This window comes from Mirounga angustirostris, unplaced genomic scaffold, assembly GCF_029215605.1.
Source record: "Mirounga angustirostris isolate CCGP_5_RB_7025 unplaced genomic scaffold, mMirAng1.0.hap1 SCAF_11, whole genome shotgun sequence".
NCBI classification, from domain to species: Eukaryota; Metazoa; Chordata; class Mammalia; order Carnivora; family Phocidae; genus Mirounga; species Mirounga angustirostris.
In genome coordinates this window covers 18,211,700-18,225,069 of record NW_026991719.1, presented here as the reverse complement: position 1 = coordinate 18,225,069, position 13,370 = coordinate 18,211,700, and the positions used below count along the sequence as shown (strand labels likewise).

At 40.6% G+C, this 13,370-nt stretch overlaps 1 protein-coding gene across 1 annotated transcript in view; it reads right to left on the bottom strand.

Moving 5' to 3' along the window:
* Positions 1-13,370, bottom strand: part of PHEX (phosphate regulating endopeptidase X-linked) — a 218,749-nt gene that overhangs the window by 23,408 nt on the left and 181,971 nt on the right. Inside the window, exon 17 of the mRNA XM_045875938.3 lies at positions 3,869-3,923. Within this exon, the coding sequence (XP_045731894.1) occupies positions 3,869-3,923 (55 nt within the window). The remainder of the gene's footprint in view (positions 1-3,868; positions 3,924-13,370) is intronic.

Sequence of the window (13,370 nt, the reverse complement as noted above, 5' to 3'; positions counted from 1 at the left end):
GAGACAAGAAAAAGTAATTTTATATGACTGAGCCTTCCAATGATAATGTTTCAGAATGCTGAAGTCCCATCTTCCATTTCATCAATGGACATTATTAAATGAGCATGCCATAAAAATAAATAAACTCAAATGCCTTTTAAAATGGGGCCGGCTGGCCAGAAACAAGAAGACTGCTGCAGAGAAAAATCGAGTCTTCCAAAAACAAAATGGAAAAAATGACCATTTTTCCACCTACTCAGTTTCTCTTGTGTTCTTACTACCCACCCCATGGGTTTAACGTGTGCCCTGTATTCTGCTGTCAACAAGAGGACGGCCAGGCCGCTGTGCAGCAACCATGATCTCACACTGTCATCAAGTAAGGGCTACTCTGTGCCTGAATCAGAAACTCATCAAAACCTCCGATTTGAAAGCAGCTTTCAGGTTATCTACTTCGACTCCTTGGCAGAGGCATGGGCCTCCTCCACAAAAACCCATTCCAATAGTCATAGGACTTCTCCTGGGATTTCTAATAACCAGGAGCTCATGAGGGGGACTGGTCCCTCTTCAGGTGGTTCTAAATAAAACAGCTCTCCCTAACACTGATCCACGATCTCTCTCCTACGTCTTCTATCTATTGGTCTCGTATAGTCTCTAGCTAAATACCCTCTGACCCCCCTGAATACAGTAAATTGTCTGCCACCTTAACTCTCCTTCAAAAATGTGAAGACACTTACAAGGTTCCCCTTCAAGTGTCCTCAAGTTCTTTAAATTGTTCGTCTTCAGCCATGAATTCTAGACCAGCGTTTCCCAAAACAAAGGCAAAGGGGGAGGTTAGGAACCTCTGGGTTAAACACATTTAAATAGGTTTCTTTCTTACAGAACTTCTTGCAAATTCTTATGCTGCTGAATATTGTAATTCTTCAAAAAAGAAAGGGAGGGTGACTTACCTCTATTACTACTTCATGGAACACACACTTTGGGATGTTGTCTTAGGCTACTTACAATCCTGAATCTTTCCTCTAGAAACAATTTAGCTTGTTGATGTCCCCAGAGCTAGACCCAACATTCAGGGAAAGACTAAGTTGACCAGTGTGAACATAATGGATACCCACTTGCTGGGTCTGGAGGCTAGCTATCCAAAACAGATGTATGGGAAGCCAGCTGACCGGACTGTGATTCCCATGTCTCCAGCATCTCCATCTTTCCAACACCAAGTACCCAAAAGATGCTTAATAATTATTCATTGAGCAGATATCGTAATAGAGGATGGAAGGCTTCAGTGAGGACATAGAACTCTAGGAAAAAAATACAAATCTCTCTCCTACTCAAGTATCAAATATGGCTCAGCCTAAAGCTAAACTCACAGATACTAATATTATTTCCTAGGTTTCTATGATTTTGACTTTTAGATCAGAAAATCATGCTCATGGACCCAATAAACAAATTCACTGAATCAGTAACTTCAAAACCTAACCAGACTATTTCCAAGTCTCTAGGTATATAACCACAATAACAGAAGCTCAGATAAACTGCTAAAGATAAGCAGAATCAAAGAATTCTAGGACATTTTTAGTTTGAAGGAAATTTAGAGAATATTTAGCCTAGACCTTTATTTTTATAGAAATATGTGTAAGTTTTTAATTTGAATAATAGGGAAAAATCAATTCCAAATATCTGAGCACTAATAAAAAACTATGCAGCTGAGGCCTGGGATGATAGTAAGGGATCTGGTTAATGCAAACCAAGAATTTTCATTTATGCTAATGGAGCGCTTCCCTAAGGTAAGCTTTACTGACGCCTGCTCCTGGTCCCCTCAGCACTCACCATTTTTGAGCATACCAGTACAACAGCTTCCAACTGCCAACACCTGAAACTAGTTGCCTGAGGACTTTTTCTGGCTACCAGAGCCCTCGTGGCCGAGACCGGGCAACGCCAGAGAGTTAATACAGCAGGTGGCAGCCCTCAAGTCAATGAGGGAAGGGGAGTTGGATGATCAACACCCCAGCAACCTTGCCCCTGAGGTGGGATTACGCTGAAGCATGTTCTACAGTTCCGCAGCAGGACTGAGCCCCAGTTGCTCACAGTGATAACAGGCTTTGAAACACATATGTGGTAGGTAGAATAACGGCCCCCAAAAGATGTCCACATGCTAATACCCAGAAGTCATGATATGTGATGTTATTACATAGCAAAGGGGAATTAAGGTTACTAATCAGCTGAGCTTAAAATAGGGAGATTATCCTGGATTATCTGGGTGCACCCAATATAATCACAAGGGTCCTTCAAAGTGGAGGAGAAGGCAGAAGAGGAGAGTCAGAAGGAGATGTGACTATGGATCTATGGTCAGAGAAATGCAACTTTGCTAGTTTGGAAGATGGAGAAAGGGGTCATGAGCCAAGGAATGTGGGCCAACTCTAGAAGCTAGAAAAGGCAAGGAAACAGATTCCTCCCTAGAGCTTCCAAAAAGGAATGCAGCTGTACCAACATCTTGTGTTTACCCCAGTGAGACCCAGGTTGGACTTCTGACCTAAAGAACCATAAGCTAAGGGCGCCTGGGTGGCTCAGTTGGTTAAGCGACTGCCTTCGGCTCAGGTCATGATCCTGGAGTCCCTGGATTGAGTCCAGCATCGGGCTCCCTGCTCAGCGGGGGGTCTGCTTCTCTGTCTGACCCTCTTCCCTCTCATGCTCTCTCTCATTCTCTCTCTCAAATAAATAAATAAAATCTTTAAAAAAAAAAAGAACCATAAGCTAATAAATTCATGTTGTTTTAAGCCACTAAGTTTGTGATAATTATGGTAGCCACAGGAAACTCATGCAACACAATTTATTGGCTTCCTTCCCTCCCTGTCTCACGTCTCCATTTCCCTGCTGGTGTTTTCTGCTGTCACCTCCCATAAGAACTCCTTGAACTCGATTCCTTGTCATAGGGTCTGCTTTTGGAGAAGTCCAAATCAAAATACTGCCACCATATTTCTCTTACTTTTATATGTATGTGATCCCATATGTTTTTAACCTACAAAATATTTAAATTGTCATTTATCTAAACCAAAACACAAGACACTAAACTTCTAAAAGCAAGACTAAATTTTCTGTATATTAAAGAACCAGAGCAAACAAAGGCACACAATAAAAGTGGTGATATTACCAATAATGAATATTATCAGAATTCCCACTATATATGTAAATTCTGAATTACTTAAGTCTACAATCTGTTGGTATTAATGACCTTTAATATCTCTAACTCCAGAGACTATCAATTTTTGACCTATTATATTACTACCCAGGTTATATTTCTAAAGACAAATTTGATTATCTTTACTTATTCAAAAACTTCTATATGTTCTATTGCTTGTTAATGTCCAGGCTCCTTACCCAGCACTCAGAGCCCTCCAATATCCAATATCAAACTTCTTTTCTAGATGTCTCTTCCACTACTTCCCTTCATATATGACTTGAACCAGCCAAACTAAAATCTTTGCTATTCTATACACACTTTTCTTTCCTCTTCTCACATTATTTCTTCCATTTCTTCCATGGTGTCCGACCCAATACCATCAACTCAAATCCCAACAATCCTTCAAGGTCCAAATATTTGTACTATGAGTCAATGCACAAGTGAATAAATGCATAAAAATGAAAGCTCCATGTGTAGAAGTTGTCTCTCCTGTCCAGTCATACATCCTGGTAAAAAGAATAGGAAGACAAATACCTAAAATGATGAAAGCACGACTGGCCCACACCAGGTTCCACGCCCTTCTTGTGCTAAACAACCACTGGCTTTGTTTTTTTTGTTCTGTTTTGATTTTTGTGACTTTATATTTTATTCTCTGCCAAAGCAGCATGTTCTCCCCTACTCGTCAATAACTGGTTTCTTCACTCATTTACTTACCGAGGATATTCTGTTCCCCAAAAAAAGGGCTTCTGGAGCTCTCCTGCTGGAAACCCTGGGAGAAAGACAAACAAAACTGTAAGGGATACAGAGATTGATTCGATGAGGAGTACTTGGTTCAAGCTTTAGCCTGGAAGTTTCAAAGGTCCATCTGAAAGGTCCTCTTCGTGGAGCTGGGAGTATTCTAAGACATTCAACTGTTTCTAAAACGATATTAATTCAATGGAGTTTGAAATAAGTGCATCACATGAGTTTCAAGGAAACCACTTTGCATGAATATGCTATTGGCATTGTCCAGCCTGTTGTGAACTGGGCTCCTTTATACAGCATGTGCAGGAGGCTTCTGGCTGTCCAGCAGCTTTCCCTGATACAGAGAGGGCCAGCTACACGGATACGCAACCTATGCAGTCAAAGCCCCCCCCCCCACCAGGTGCCCCATTTGCATGCAGCATTCTTGATACTTCCTACGAACACAGAACTCCACTAGACCCACAATGTGTGGGAATTCAGTGAGACTCAAAGTGAGTACAAGGGAAGCATGTGACATCTAGGACTGAGTAGAAGGGGCCTCTGGCAGCCCCAAGAAGGTCCTTTCCATTGGAACCAGGATTTGCTTTGATCACCCAAAAAAATGCAGTGGCATTCTGAGAAACAAGAATGACCAAGGAACCCTGTTATATCCTTTCCTACTTGTGTTACTTCTCTGTATTAAACAATCACATACACTGAAAATTACATAGGAGGAAGGGGAAAGACAGGGCTACCCACAGTTCCTTTTCCTTCAGTCCTCCCTTACTCATCAATAAGCCAGAGGTAGACAGTGTGAGTAGAATGTACATGTATTAAGAAATAACAAAAGCCGCTGGGTTAGTTTTGTGCAGCGTTTCCACTGGCCTGGTAAGAACAAATACCTATGCATGTATAAGCTACAAAATACAAACTGTATAATGTTGGTGATTCCACAGGTAAGTCAAAAGCTCTTATATTTTCATTTAAAACTGACATTACACAATATGAAAATGAACCATAAACTTATGCTGATGACTGAAAATGTTTATTTTTCCTACAACTTAACAATGACATTAAATAGCAAATAAAAAACTGACAAGTCTAGAGAAAGAAAGGCCACGGGAGGCAGGACAAAGCTGCATACCTGAGTACCTTTAACTGCACTTTTTCTGACTTTCTGAACTATTTTCATCTGCCACTGGGCCATACAAATTAAGCAGCTGGTTTTGTGCAGATGAGCAGGAGAAATGCTTTGCTTTGGTATTGCAACTCACCACTAAATCTGGCACCCTGGGCGGATTCTGAGAGCTGCGTTAGTAAGTCATAACAATTGGGAATGTAAAGAATAGTAACAGAAGACAAAACAAAGGGGGGGGAGCGAGCACCCCTTCTGCAATGTCCTTGCCTGCTCCAGCCACCGCTCTAGCCCCCCTGAGACTGAAAGCTCTTCTAGGAGTTAAAATGTTTTCCCTTCCTCCTCTCCCTCTCCACATTCTGTCTACCCCCGGCCATGAGAGAATACTACGACACTGGGAGGAGAAGTAAGGACAAGAAAGCAAGTTCTTAGTTTAGAAGTGAAATGTTAATTCCATATACCTATTCTTTATATTTTCTTCATATCAGTTTGAGATTTCAAGGTACAAAAACCTCACTGCAAAACAGAGATGGATCTAGCTAGGAGTTCTCTCTCTTCCTGCTACTTTCATAGAGAGGAAAACGCATGACTTTGAAGGGGCAACATCATATTAATCTTCATCGTTTTCAAAATTGCCTGAGATTTTTTTTTGCATCTTTACATCAATATTCCATCCTTTTTTGGTGATTACTTTTAGTAAGTCATTCGAACTTGGAGAGATATATGCAAATATATATTACATATATATGCAAATCACAGTGTTTATGTGAAAGTCTCGTCTCAGACAACAAATCATCAAAAAGCAGTATTTCCCAATAAGAACAATGATCATGAACCAAAGGGATCTAATTATGAAATCATTACGGCGCTCTTGCTTGGTACCACGCCCAGCTGGAAGCATTTCTGTCCACTGCCAACCTCTTTACAGGAAGACATCTGACACCTGCATGTGCCTCTGTTTCTGCGGCTTTTGCTGTCAGGGGCCCCAGACTCGAAGGCCACAGCCATCGCACGCCTCGGGTCAGCTGTGTCTGCTCAGCCTGTCGGGGCCATGGAAGCTCCACTGCTCAACACAAGAATCTGATGCCCTTAGGGCTGTTTTGCTGAAGTGAATGGCTTCACAGTGTAAGCTGCAGGATCGTATCTCAGGAAGTGGATAAGTTGTATTCAGCAAAGGTAGAAGTTAAAAAATAATTAAACAGAAAGGGAATTATTTTCTCTTCTCTCCCTTTTTAATAGGCTTTTCTTATTTTGTTTTGTTTGCAAATCCATTGTATTTCCTTTCCCCCCCATCTCAGCACTGCGTCACCAGTTTCATACTTTTAAAGCTCTTTTTTTTTAAAGCTCCTTTTCCTATCAGTATATTTATGGGAGGCATCCTCACAATGTAAATGTGTGTATGTACACATACATGTGCCTGCATCCATATTACGTGTTACATATGGACACATTATGCATACATAGAGATATACATAAGAGAGGAGAGAGGGAGGGAGAGGAAGGAAAAAAATGTAACTATTAGATTGGTAAAAAAAATTAGTCAATTTGGTAATAGGTAATACTGGCCAGGGTATAGGAAGCATGTTGGTTTGAGCGTAAACTGTTTGTTGTAAGCCTTTTGATGAGCAATTTAGTCATCTCTTATGCTTTAAATGCCACTTCTAAAAAATGAGTAACTATGTGCTGACATGGAAAAAATATCTAAAAGATATTAAGTGGAAAAAATATTAAGTGAAAAACCAGCATTCAGTCGTGTATGTGGTCCTTTTCTGCATAACATATGTTAAACATATGTATAGTTACATACAGTCAGTTCTGCTATAACACTTATATTTAAAAGGCAAATTTGCTCTAAGGTGATTGATACACTGGGGAAAAAATTGAGGCATAATTCCAACTTCATGTTTGCTTATGTTTAATTTCGTCCTCAAGAAATGCTAAGTGAAAGCAGAAAATGCACCAAATGAACTGAGCCACACAGGAATACACAAAACTCACACATCCCAACATGGACCAGTTGGTTACCTCAGTTTGCCACACGCATTAGAAGCCACAGACACCCACACCTGGTGTTAAAATTTTCCTTGCAACTTCAGATCACCCTCCTTCAACCACGACACAGTAACTCACAAGCTGCAAGTCCTCCAACACCCACTTCAACAAACCTCAGGCCTTTCCAGGGGAAAATGCCATATTTACTGTAGTACTTATGTATTTACTCATTTAACATGTGTAAGACTGTGCTATCATTTTTTTCAAAGATGTTTTTTAGAGAGAGAGCGAGCAAGCGATGGTGTGAGCAGGGGGAGGGGCAGAGGGAGAGGAAGAGGGAGTGAAGCAGACTCCCCGCTGAGTGCAGAGCCTGATGCGGGGCTTTATCTCACGATCTCACGACCCTGAGATCATGACCTGAGCCGAAATCAAGAGTCGGATGCTTAACCAACTGAGCCACCTAGGCACCCCTGTGCTATCATTTTTATTAGGCTCCTGGCTTTTGTTTTCATGTGTCATTGATAATGTTTTTGATTGTTGTGTCCCGAACCCCATTTATCCCATAAGCCTGTGGCTTTTACTGCACAATTTTGCATAACACAGTGATGTTTAGGAACATGTATGTCGCGTTATAGCAGAACTAACTATATATGTACATGTGGGCATCTACGTGTATATGAACGCATATATATTCCTGCCAGTGGTCCTCAAATTTTAGCAGGCATCAGAATGACCTAGAGGGCTTATTGGAACAGATTGACGGCCCCACCTAAGAGTTTCTGAGTTAGTATGTACGGAGAGGAGGCTAAGAATTTGTGTCTTTAACAAGTTCCCTTGTGATGCTGAAGCTGCTGGTCTAAGAGCCACACTTCAAAAGCTGCTGCCCAGGGGTGCCTGGGTGGCTCAGATGGTTAAGCGTCTGCCTGGGGCTCAGGTCATGATCTCCAGATCCTGGGATCGAGCCCCATGTCGGGCTCCCTGCTCAGTGGGGAGTCTGCTTCTCCCTCTTCCTCTGCCTCTCCCCACTGCTCCTGCTCTCTCTCTGTCTCAAATGAACAAATAAATTCTTTAATTTTTTTTTTAAAGATTTTATTTATTTGACAGAGAGAGAGACACACACACAGTGAGAGAGGGAACACAAGCAGGGGCAGAGGGAGAGGGAGAAGCAGGCTTCCCGCGGAGCAGGGAGCCCGATGTGGGCTCGATCCCAGGACCCTGGGATCATGATCTGAGCTGTAGGCAGACACTTAACGACTGAGCCACCCAGGCGCCCCTAAAAAATTCTTTAAAAAAAAAAAAAAAAAAAGAGCCGCTGCCCAGACACTCGTTCATGTGTACTGTGGAGTCATGGCTAAATATGTTCATTGCTGCATCGCTACAATTGAGAAAAGTGTGCCGCAAACCAGATGTCCAGAAGGAGAAAAATGACTTAATTATGGCATAACCATACTATGGACTGCTCTGCAGCAAATGAAAAGAAAGAGGTAGGTCTTAATATTCTAGCATGAAAAAATCTCCCAAGACACGTTGTTGGAATAAAGCAAGGCACAGATACAGATAAACACCATTTCTATTTTTTAAATAAGTAGCATATCTGTGTAGTACATGAATGCAAATGCACAGAAAAGGTCTGTAAAATATGTATCAAAGGGATCAGAGTGGCTGCTTCTTGGAGCTAACGGGAACTAGGAGGTGATGACTGATTAAAGGGATTTTGGACATAGACGTAATGTTGTAAATTTTAACTAGTCAAAGGTAATCAACTCGTGTAATGAAAATTAACTCTGAGGGCGCCTGGGTGGCTCAGTTGGTTAAGCGACTGCCTTCGGCTCAGGTCATGATCCTGGAGTCCCAGGATCGAGTCCCGCATCGGGCTCCCTGCTCGGCAGGGAGCCTGCTTCTCCCTCTGACCCTCCCCCCTCTCATGTGCTCTCTCTCTCTCATTCTCTCTGTCTCAAATAAATAAATAAAATCTTTAAAAAAAAAAAAAAGAAAATTAACTCTGAGAAATAAATGTGTATCGGGGCACCTGTGTGGCTCAGTTGGTTAAGCGTCTGCCTTCAGCTTAGGTCATGATCCCAGGATCCTGGGATCGAGCCCTGCGTCCAGCTCTCTGCTTAGCGGGGAGTCTGCTTCTCCCTCTCCCTCTGTGCATGTTCTCTCTCTCTCTACCTCTCTCTCTCACTAATAAATAAATAAAATCTTGAAAAAAAGAAATAAATGTGCATATATTATAGGAAATTCTTCTAAAGATTATACAAAAACTGTTTACAGTTCACTAAGCTTACATAATAGCATTTTGCTCTCACATTTGTCAACACCAGCAAATTTCATTCCTATTTCAAGCAAAAATACAAGTTGTGGATATGTAACTCAAAAGACTAAAGTTCTGACAAAAGAGGGTGCTTGGGTGGCTCAGTCCGTTAAGCGTCTGCCTTCAGCTCAGGTCATGATCCCAGAGTCCTGGGATCGAGTCTCACATCGGGCTCCCTGCTCGGCAGGAAGCCTGCTTCCCCCTCTCCTCCCCACTTGTGCTCTCTCTCGCTATCTCTGTCTCTCTCTCTCAAATAAAAAAATCTAAAAAAAAAATTTAAATTCTAACAAAAGAAAATATTCTTATCTATATATTGTAATAACCTCATTGTTTGTTAGTAAAAATTTCTTTTTCAGATCTGCACCCTGGAAAACCACTAAGGCCTGTTTTCGGCTTTCTACTGGAGTCAAACCTTCCCTTTTTGCTGGAGTTTCCCCACAACTCCCGCATCAGCGAATAACTGACTAACCTCGAGGGATTTTTGTTTAGGACAGAACCGACCATATTCAGTGGGCGATTAACTCAGGCAGGTTCAACTATTTGACCTCTGAAGTCACAAAGTTGTATCTTAACTGTAGCAACCGCTTTCCAAGAAAACTTAAATGCCTCGATATGTTTGGGTTTCAGTATCCATTTTGTTACCGGAAAATTGCACTAGTTAGGTTCTTTAGACAAATGAAGAGAAAAAAACAAAATTAGCCCATTATCCCATAGCTCAGACCCATGAAAACAAAAATATATACTCAGGGATAGCAAATTCATACTGTATGAAGAGACATGAGCAACATTAATAATTTCCCTTTCTCCCCACTCCTCTCTCCCAATGCTGGAACTTTCTTTCCACTACTATCTGCATAGCTTGCTTCAGATATTTACTCAAATGTCAACTTCTCCTTCAAACCTTCCCTAGTGCTTTTTAAAGGAAATAGGCATTATCCTACCCCGTTTCTTGCTTTATATCCCACCATAATACCATCATCTATGACACTCTACACTGTATTTGCTCTGTATAAATTATTGTCTGTCTTTCCCCCAACTAGAAAGCAAGCTCCATAACAAAAGGGATTTTTATTTTCACTATGCTTCTGCTGCATTATCTGGCATGTGATAATCACTCAATAAATATCTGTTGAGTGAATGGAATCTGCACCTTGTGAAACTTGAAAGTATAATCAGGGTTAAGCATTACCTATGATTATGAGTATATGGCGTTAGCCGAAATCGAAAACATTACACGTTAGTTACTATTGGTACCACCAACGTGCTGCTTCCTGAGGTTTCCATACTCAATACCAGAACAGAGATATGTTCCATTATTCAAGTTATTTTTCCTTTTGTTCTAGATTAAAGACTTTGTTGATTCCATTCTCTTGCATTTCTGGCAGAACTAGTATAGTTTTGAGGTTGGCATTTTTTCCCCCAATAGATTCTCAACCAGAATGCAGATTTTAACAAGATGAAAAGCCCTGCCCAGCTCCCTGCAAGTTCCATCACCCTTGTGTACTCAGGCGTCCCTACTGCCAAGGAATAAAGTAGGATATGCTCCCCTTCTATGGTTGTGACATGTGGAAAGAGAAATCAGATAAAATGCTGGTTTAGATCAGAGTCCTTTGGTCCTAACAATACTGGATGAATATATTCTCTTTTCCCTACATTCTTTGCATGCTTTCATGTAACTGCCACATTAAGTTTCATACCCATAAAAGCACATGACTCAGGAAAGTTATCATATAGCAAATATTTTGAAAGCATGACTTTCCAAGGTTTTATGTTATGTGGAAGTTTGGGGGATTTTTTTTTTTTTTTTATATTGACACTTACAAATGGTAATTCTTTAAGACAACTGTGGTCAGACTCAACCATCTTTTCCTGTTGTTTCCATGTTTGGTCAGATTTAACAAAATGGGAGGCCTCCAACTTTCACTTGCCAAGCTTTAAAACCCAGACTGTCTGCGTCTTCCCTTTCTCTATAGCAAACTTTTATAAATATACTAATACAATGGAGGACAACTCAGACTCAACTAAAATTTGGGAGCAATTCATTCTTAAATTCAATCTATCTTTTGACTTCTTTAAAGAAACTAGCATTAGTGAATTTGTTCAGTTAGGATCCCTCCAGTAGCCTCTGGGGCAGAAGAGGCACATCCAGGGCCAAATGATAAAGTTCAGTTCAAAAGAAGGTGATGGGGATGGGGGGGGGGGGGGGCAGGATTCTAAAGGAGAATCCAATGGGCCCGAGAATGTGCAGGCCAAAGTACATGCTGACCTCTTTAATTCAATCCATTTCCATACTTGCTATAGCTGCTTTCTCCAGAGATGTACTTGGATTTTCCACTGACTGTGTATCTGTGTCTGTTTTCTTTTCACTATGGGTGTTTGTGATATTTTTGCTAAGGGGCTGATTGTATCAATACAATGTATTATTAGTTTTGTCAAATAATAGGATGTTTAGCCTTTTGCATGGATTTACTGATGTATTAACATGGCTTTATTCTAGTGCATATTATGACAGTTATTTTCAAAAGTCTTAAGTGTATGCTTATATTACTGAGCTAATCCTTGTATCAATCTACATTTCAGGACTTACTGCTGATATATCGTCTTAGCAACATTATTATACTTCTTGGTGAGATTCACTTGTAGTTACTTCTGCTGACTTGATTATTTTATTTGTCCTATGCAATAACAGCTCCTAGTTCTACAGCTCACTAAATGAACATATTTTAGGACCCTATTTTTGGAGATGTTAATATATTTAAATACCATTATAACAACTACCAGGAAGAGTTGGGTTTGGTTACGATGATGCCATTTCTACATATAATCATTGGCCACTGACATTTACTAAGCACCTATGATGTTCCAACCCACACAGGGAAGCTGTGAACATACAAATGTCCTCAAAGAACCTACTATCTAGTGAAGGAAAAGGGATGTAACAAAAAATTCTGTATTGTCATATCTAAAAAGGTGAACTGATACCAAAGCTCTTTAAAGTGTATTTTTTTCATTGAAATATGTTTTAAATTAAGTAAAGATGCTTAGAGGTGTTTTGGGAGAGAGGGGTAGCTATACACATGTCTATACTAATGAGTAAAAGATATGACCAGTGAAATCAGTTGAGGTTTGAGGTAGGAGTGGTTTAAGAGAATGGCACTCAGTATGTGGTCATGGTCCAGCAGCATCAACATCACCTGGACACTTGTTAGAGACACAGATTATTGGGCCCTACCCCAGACCTGCTGAGTCAGGAACTCTGGGAGTGGGGTCCAGAGTTTTCAGCAGGTCCCCCAGGTTATTCTGGTACGTGCTAGTTGAGACCTACTGGTTTAGGTCAGGATAAAGATTCTCAATCCCACTGTACATCAGAATCCCTTGGGAAGCTTTTAAAAAGTAGACCCATGTCAAAGCCTCTGCCCAGACCTACTGAGCCATAATCTCTGGGATGAAGCCTTGAACATGAGTATGTTTTAAAAGCACCTCAGGTGACTCCAATATGCCAAGAAATTCAGAAGTCTTGGTTTAGGAAAAATAAGGCACTCCTTATATTTAACTCATGTATATAAATCAGCCCTCTAGTCTCATTCTCCTCTCTTCACCACTCCTCAATACTGTGCTTGTAACATATAATTAGATATTTTTCTTATAATTTTGCAGACTATACTTTCAAAACTGAAATTTTACATGGCTAACAAATTATCATTGTACAAAGGACAAAAATAGTTTTAATTGCAACTGCTTTGGAAAATCCAGAATGAATGCTCACTCTAAGAGGAAATAAGTGTTACGTCTTATTCAGGCTTAGTTCTCATAATCAGATAAGCCAGATACCATTCTTCTAGAATCTAGGGGACCATCAGTTGAGACATGGAAATTGCTGCAATTACAAAGCACTTCTGGTTATATTTTCTGCTGTAAAGTGATTTCATTGTCATCACTGCTAAGATTAATAGTGGCTTTTTTTTTTTCAATTTGGCATCTTGCAGTAGTTTGGTGAATGCCAACCTTCCCCTTTCCAGAAAGTATCAAGTACTAACAGCTGTGACTCATGT